The 8,186-nt window shown below is 38.8% G+C and overlaps 1 protein-coding gene across 1 annotated transcript in view; it reads left to right on the forward strand.

Annotated features, from left to right (window-relative positions):
- The window catches only part of LOC107097803 (gamma-glutamyltransferase 5-like), a 13,487-nt gene that overhangs the window by 3,516 nt on the left and 1,785 nt on the right, over positions 1-8,186 (forward strand). The window contains exons 4-9 of the mRNA XM_015395099.1: positions 1,397-1,583; positions 1,659-1,819; positions 2,007-2,153; positions 2,355-2,485; positions 5,476-5,660; positions 7,159-7,250. Of these exons, the coding sequence (XP_015250585.1) occupies positions 1,397-1,583; positions 1,659-1,819; positions 2,007-2,153; positions 2,355-2,485; positions 5,476-5,660; positions 7,159-7,250 (903 nt within the window). The remainder of the gene's footprint in view (positions 1-1,396; positions 1,584-1,658; positions 1,820-2,006; positions 2,154-2,354; positions 2,486-5,475; positions 5,661-7,158; positions 7,251-8,186) is intronic.

Raw genomic sequence — 8,186 nt, forward strand, 5'->3', positions numbered from 1 at the left:
AACAGAAAAGGTTAACTTTCCTCAACCAGGGTGGAGAGGAGTTCCTGCCTCAAGTCCAAGAGTAGTTTAGTAGTATTTTGTATTCACCACAGAGGTGATAAAGGCGCTGGAGTTCTATAGAAAGTTTTTGTTCAGCTGCTGCCCTTATGTGGACTCTGCACCAGTCTGTTTAGTTATATCTATTGATATATGGATCCATCTATTACCTAGGTTCCTACCTATGGTCATGAAATCTGGATCATGACCCAATGAATGAGATCCTGGATGCAAGCGGCTGAAATGAGCTTTCTCTGCAGGGTAGCAAGGCACTCCCTTAGAGATAGGGTGAGGAGCTTGGTAATTAGGGAGAGACATGGAGCAGAGTGGGTTTCTCTTCCAGATCAAGAGTCAGTTGAGGTGGCTCAGACATCTGTTTCTGATGTCTCCTGGACACCTCCATTAGGAGGGCTTCCAGGCCCAGAGAACGACCCACGACATGTGGAGGAGGTGTTTTGGGAGAGGGAGGTCTTGGAGGGACGTCTGCGACAGTGTTGGCAGGATGCATCTTTCTGTGTGATGTACAGTGGGAGAAAGCAGGCTGGATGAGGTGATGGGAAGGCGAGTTGAACTTTAAGGAATTTTGGAGGATGTTCTTTATCTGGGTGGATAATCGAAATAAGTGGTCCTCCTACTTGATTCTGGTTATATGTTTACGTAAGGCGGTCCTAAGTGCTCGTCTCCATCTTAACTTACAGGTGGTGAATCTGACTTGGTGGAAAAAATGTAAAACTTATTTTGGACAGTAAGCTTGTATGAGCAATGCAAACAGAAACTTTTAAACAAAGCGTGCACGAGGAGAATTGGGCTCGTGCACGCTCTTGCATACTATTAAGTAGGGGAGCGGGTACAGAGTTGTCCATGTACATTTTTTTTTTTATTTGCAAAAATCCTCACTTATCACTTATCCTTTAAGAAGGACAATTCTTAACTAAAAAAAAAAAAAACCTTGAGGCTGCGACAGACCAAAAACTGTAAGTTTTAATTTTTGTGTTTGTGTTGCGTTAGAAATTGCTATTTATAATTACATAGGGTCAAATATTAATGGAGGGAGACGTCCTTTAGGCTATGGCTGCACAGAGCTAAGAAAACTAGAGATTGTAACGCCCACCATTATGCTAGAATACCATTATACTAGAATGTGACTGCAGCAAGTTAGGCCTGAATAAAGTGTATATCCTACACATATTAATGAAATTCTGTTATTATAATTATTTATGTAAACAAACTTTGACAACACTTGATAAGATAGGTGACAAGAGCTGAAGTTCAGATTTAGATTTGTGTTGTAAATTAATCCACAAATAAAATGTTAAGGAAGGACATGCATTTTCCTCCAACTTTACATCCATCTGTGCAGGAAGCAAGTGGATCGGCGTTCCAGGGGAAATTCGAGGCTATGAATTGGTTCACCGTCGATACGGAAAACTGCCGTGGGCCGAACTCTTCCAGCCGACCATCAAGCTGGCCAGAGAAGGATTTCCTATTCCTCCAGTTCAGGGCTTGTTTATCTCATTCATTGATCAAAAACAGACGCCGCCTCTATGGTATGAAATACATTACGAAACACAGGGGGCCTTAAAATATGAGCGACACAGACTCACACATCTAACTCTTCTCAGGAAGGCATTTACAGATGAAAAAGGAAACCTGCTCAAGACTGGAGACATCGTTAAATTTGAGAAACTGGCCGACACTTTGGAGACGATTGCAAACGTTGGAGCAGAAGCCTTTTACTCTGGAAGGATAGCAGAGGATTTGGTCAGAGACGTGCAGGAGGCAGGTATTGTCAGAACACTTTCCTCTATGTCTGCATGGCTCAATGATTCAATTAGAAATGAGCAAATCAATTTGATCTGTATGCACCACAGCAATCTCTCACACAGCAGCTGATCTATTAAAGGTCAGAATTTATAAGCTGGTTTGGTTTTCATGATTTCTGTCGTTTGTTTTGCTGTTTTTTTCCCCAGGAGGAGTCCTCACACTGGAGGACTTGGCATCATATAAGGTTAAAGTGACTGATGCGTGGGTCGTCCCTATGGGGGACTACCAGATGTACATACCCCCTCCCCCCTCAGGAGGAGCACTCCTCAGCCTCGTCCTCAACATCATGAAAGGTTGCTGCTGGATGCAAACATGTACAAAATGAAGCGTAGTGGGAAAAAAAGACATTTAAAACAGGAGAACGTTGTGTTATGGTTGCCGTTAGGAGCCTTTATCCTAATATAGGTCATGTGGGAAGAGTTTTGACCAATCATGAACTAAAAAGAAAAGGAAAATCAATCCATATTTCAATAAAGCAATGTTTATATTTACAGGGTATCATATGGATTCAGCTCCTCAGTCTGCTGATCAAAAGACCAGGTTTTATCATCGCTACGTTGAAGCTTTTAAATTTGCCAATGGACTGAAGAAACACATTGGGGATCCAAACTTTATATCAAATAAGGTAAGTATTGAATCAATGCAATACAAAAAAACCCATTTACACTACACTTGAAAAACCGATCCATGCCGAGACCGTTCCGAGCTCGGATCAGTTAACCAGGCCCAGCTCGGTTCTGACGACCGTTTACACATCAAGCTATCTCGATTCCTTGACTCCTCGCCTCCTAGTGACGATCTGCGGTATTACTGCCAGCATTGAAGGAGGAAATCAAGCAGTTGGTGGCGGTAATGCACCAAAAGTTGTTTGCCAACAGCCATAAAACACAAGAAGAAGAAGACAAAGAAGGAGGGAATCAAGCAAATCAAAATGTTGTCGATTGTTGTTTATAGTTGTTCTTCTTCTTCTGTTTTGTGTTGGTTGGCAAGCAACTTCCGGAGGGGCATTACCGCCAACTACTGGAATGGAGTGTGAATCGCGATGTTCAGCCAGACGGAGATGACGCGTTCTGTTCATGCGCTCTTGTTATCAGAGAACCGAGCCAGGGAAAAACCGAGCCGAGCCCACCTCTGGAACTGGTCTGCAGTTATCTCGGTCCGGTTGTGTCTATCTCGGTTCAGTTCAGTTTGCTTTCCATTTACACACGATAAGTTATCTCAGTTACTGAGCTCGGACCGGTCTCGGCACAGTTTTTCAAGGGTAGTGTAAATGGGGTCAAAGTGTGTTCAGAGATACTGTCACGATTTGGCTATGGTTAGTTGACCCAAAAGCAGAGGCAGGGAGGCAGAGTGGATTTAATAATGACTTAACAGAAAACAGAGGCAGGTTATCCAAAAATCCCAAAAAGTAAACAAAGTCCAAACAAACATAAAACCAGGAGTCCAAAAATTCAAAAATCAAAAACATGAAAACTAGTCTAAACGTACCAGAAACCATGGAGACATCTGGGGAATCACAATCATAAGGAGGGAGGCACAGAGAGAAGGAGTTGGAGCATGTTAGATGGTGTTTGACGAGGACCCAGCAAAGGGGAACTGAAGAGAAAGGGCTTTTTAAAGGAGACTGAGACAAAGAGGGGGCTAATGACGAAACTGGGAGCAGGTGTGCAAAGAACAAAAGAGGGAAAGAACTAGAGAAGAAGGAGAACATAAGAGGGCAGCAGAGAGCAACAAATAGAAACCTGGAGGACTGGAAATAACAACAAAATGAGATCAAATAAACTAGGACTATAAAACATGGAGAAAAGAAAACTAAACACTAGAAAACAAGGAGTAAAGTAAGACTGAATACTCAAAAGAAAAACATAACAGAAACCTGACAGATACTCCTTTATGACCTTTGTTGGACCGAGTGATGAAAAAAGAATGAATCTAGATCTAAAACGTTCTGTGATGTCCATCCGGTAATTGAATGCCGTACTATTTTAAAATCCTGTATTTTGCTGACATTCATGCTTTCATATTCATTTGGGTGTGATGTGGATAAATTGACTGATTTGCACTTAGGTAGCAGTACTATGGAGAAACTAGAAAATGTATTATTATCTTCTGAAATTTCAGTAAAGATGGACATTTAGAGAAGCTCACTCATCTAGGGCTGCAACTAACGATTGTTTTGCAAAATCGATCAATCTTCTCAATTCATTTTCAATTAATCGATTGTTAATTAGATAGCCAAAGGTGCTTTAAAGAAGTATTTTTAATAAATTAAACCAGGTGAAACTTAAACTTTTCCACTTGAGGACTTCTGGATGGATCATATTGACAGGCAAATTTTATTTTTAATCTTAAATGCAAAATGTTTTCACAATCTTGATATACTTATTGCTCTAAGTGGGTCTAAGAGTCTCTATACTTTTAACAATTAATTGATTACTAAATTAGCTAATGATTATTTCAATAATTGATTAATCACCATTCATTTGATTAATTGTTTCAGCCCTAATTCCATCTTAGCCACTTTACACTCAGCAGTAAACCTTTCCAGTACATTGTTGAGCTCATGGCCTGCAGAAGTCGACAAAACCATGTCAGAAAAAAAAAAAAAAATGATTGGATTCAGGAGGTTTCCAAACCAGGCAGTCTCCTCTCCTAGAGTTCACCCCTGAAGCCACAAACAGGATCGGTGAAAGGAAGCAGACTAGCATCAGATGCCCAACTTTGTGACAGGAATTTCAACCTGGGTTTCTATTTGAACAAAAAAAGGATCATAAACCCAGATACTACATTCCTGTAGAAAAACAAAAACACAGAATAATACAGCAGTACAGGTATTATATGAGATTTACTCACTTTTATTCACTTTTTTTTCTCTCCCAACATATGATTAACGAACTGAGTTTATTTGGGATTTTCTTTCTCTAATTTTTTTTGCAGCTCTTATTTGCAATATAATGGAGAAAATAGTTGGAACATCAGTACCATCAATTCAAAATATTAACAATATATAATATATTCTCCTAAAACCTTTAATCTCTGTGGGGTTCAGATATGTGTCTATATCCTGGAAATATTCTAAAACAGAAATTTTTTTTGCCTGGTGTGATTTGACTATCAAATTGAAACGACCTGTTTGGCAGAAAGAAGTGAAATTATAATTCAACTTATTCAGCTGAAATGTAAATAATTCACTGTGAATTTTATCTGGAAACCTGCTTCTGTTTTTCCTGCTGTTCCTGTAATAAAGTATCATATTATTCATCCTGCTGCCTTACAGTTTGGGTTGAGTTTTTCTAAATAAGAATTTTGTCAATATAACAATAGTTTTTAATTTTCTAGCAGATCTATGCTTTAAATTGTTCTTCAAAAAAAACATTATTTTATTAATTTCAGATTTTAAATAGCTTTACTTTTTACTGAAAGTTTTAAGCTGAAGTAAATTGAACTTATAACTGATTATACAGCCAAATGTTTTATTCTACAAATAAAACTATTTGAAATTTAGGTTCAAAGAAATACATTTACAAAAAGTAAAATTAGTTTTTTATCTAACTTTATGTTATCTTTTTCTAGTGCATGATTTATTTTTTTTGTCTTCCCCTTTATTTTCCACAGACAGCAATGAAAATGATAGAAGCTGATTTTGCAGACCATATACGGACTCTGATCAGCAGCAACAGGACACACGACCCCCAGTATTACAGCCTGACTCCTTATCTGGACAGCTTGGGTACCACTCACTTATCTGTACTGGCTGAAGATGGATCGGCCGTCGCTGTCACCAGCACCATCAACCACATGTTAGTATCTGATGAGTTTTACCTTGCAGGGGGAGTCTACAGACATCCTACTATATCTTGGCCAAGTTGGCGCCACAGTTTATCTTGGAGAGTCCAGAGAAACTCATTCTAATGCAGCTCTGTAGCTGATTTTACTCACTGATAATAGAATAGGCTTGCTTATTACATAGGCTACATACAATTCAGTTTCAATTCAATTCAGTTTATTTATATAGCGCCAAATTCAGAACACATGTCATCTCAAGGTACTTTACAGTTCAACCAGATCATACACTCAAATTGATTCAAAGTTTTCTATTTAAGGAAAACCATTTGATTGGATCGACTTATTGACACAAATACAATCCCTCACACTAAGCATGCTTGTAGCGACAGTGGAGAGGAAAAACTCCCTTTTAACAGGAAGAAACCTCCAGCAGAACCAGGCTCAGTGTGAGCGGCCATCTGCTGAGGCCGACTGGGGTTCAAGGAGACAGAAGCAGAGACACAAAAAGCAGCTGTAAAAGGCGGCCCCGTCCAGGAAACACACAGCCAGGCAGACGAGCTCCGAGCCAGCTCCCATGCCAGAGGACGAAGACAGCACATCCACTCAGTCACGGTCAGAGAAACAGGACTACACTGGAAAACAGGCCGATCTCCAGCATCTATAAACAAGGGTGTTGATGGAAGCAGCACATCAGGAGACAGCATACAGAAGTAAACCTTTGCTGCTAATAAGGAGGCAATGATGATTCCAGACACTCATGCCTTTGAAAACAAATAGTTACTCCCATGGTTTTAGAACTATAATTCCTAGATAAGTCGGCATGGTTTATCTAATATGCAGCACAGTACAAAAAAACAAAAAACAAAATATAAATTCAATTAAAAATATTTTATTGATCCATCCATTTTCTGTCACGCTTATCCAAAGCAGGGTTGCGAGGAAACTGGTACGGGTGCGGGCGAGAGGCGGGGTACCCCCTGGACAGGTCAACAGTCCATCGCAGGGCAACACAGAGACAAACAGCCATTCACAAACACACCTAGTTTACTAAAATTAAGAAAGTTAAGCTTTATATAAACTGAAGACCAGAAATTGGCTGTAAAGATTTTGATTGATGTGTCTCGGCTAATGCTCCCATCTGTTTGCGACTCGCCTAGACTTCATCTAACTTAACCCTATAATGCCAAATGTATCGTATTTGATACATACGGTTTCTGAAATGTTTTGCATCTGACACCTTTTGCATAATTTAATGGTAAAAACTTTGCTCAAAATCCTATTGTACACAATCAGATATACCTGATAACAGAGGGCAGAAGACTACACAAAAAATAATCTTGACTTATCACATAGTAATAAATTATTAATATCAAAAATGTATTTCTGTTTTTTCTTTTTACATATTTTGTTAAAAAGGAAAATAAGGACTTCAAACAAAAAAAAAAAGAAGTAATTTTCTGTTTAGTTTTATTCTTGGATCAGGCTTTAAAGGGTTAAACCTCTTCTTTACAGATTTGGCTCCAAAGTCTACTCTTCAAGAACTGGAATCGTTCTAAACAACGAGCTGTCAGACTTTTGTAAAAGGACCGATGAGATCTTCCCTGGTAAATAAATTGACGTCATCCGTTTTTATTTTGTCTATTATGTATTGGGAACAAACTTGGTTTTGTATAAAAACGTTTCCATGATTAACTTTTGTCTTCACATTGTAATGTTGTGAGTGGAGCTGCTACAACTGAAAGAGAGCGTCACATAGGCTGGTTTCTAAGACACCATTTCCCCTTTTTGTTTAATCAGGCAGGCCATCTAATTCATGTGTTATGGGTTGGTTTCTACCCAGCTTTCAGTGCTATAATCTACTCAGGTTTCATGGTGTGTTTGTTGCATTTCGCTGGAAGCTTATCTCTATCAGATTACAAAGCGCTTCTGTTGGTTTCTAATTGAAAATGACATTTGAGCCCAAAGGAAAAAAACAAAATTCTCCCCGTCTCTGTTAGAAAATATCCTTCGACATTTATTTATTCGTGCAGCCAGAATTCAGAACAGTTACGCTCCAGTGGTTCTTATTGACCTAAAATAGAAATACACATGTTGCAGTTTATATTTTAGCCTTTTTATAAAAGCAAACTTTAAGCGCTGTAGTAGCAAAGATTTCTGTTTTCTTTTTAATATGATGGTCATTAAATAACCAAAAGATAAATAGCGTTCACTACAAATCTGTAAAATAAAACATACGTATGGAATCAATACCCTTTTAAACCATCTAATTGAAATCCAGTGCAGCAAGTTGCTTTCAGTTTTGGTGTTTGAGGAAAAAAGCAGTGTGCAATGTTCAAACGATTGTGAAAAATATGAAAATTATGCATAATTTTCCTTCCAGTTCACAATTATTAATGGTTTCACAAAAATCCCTGGTAAAGTAAAGGGACATTTGTGAAGACATTCATACGGATAACTATTGCAGCGCAATAGTAGCCTTGTGAGACCATCCTGATCTTGCGAGCTTTCAGGGTTTCACTCGCAGATCAGTCTGGAGACTC

Source organism: Cyprinodon variegatus, unplaced genomic scaffold, assembly GCF_000732505.1.
Source record: "Cyprinodon variegatus isolate N-32 unplaced genomic scaffold, C_variegatus-1.0 Scaffold725, whole genome shotgun sequence".
Classification (NCBI taxonomy): Eukaryota; Metazoa; Chordata; class Actinopteri; order Cyprinodontiformes; family Cyprinodontidae; genus Cyprinodon; species Cyprinodon variegatus.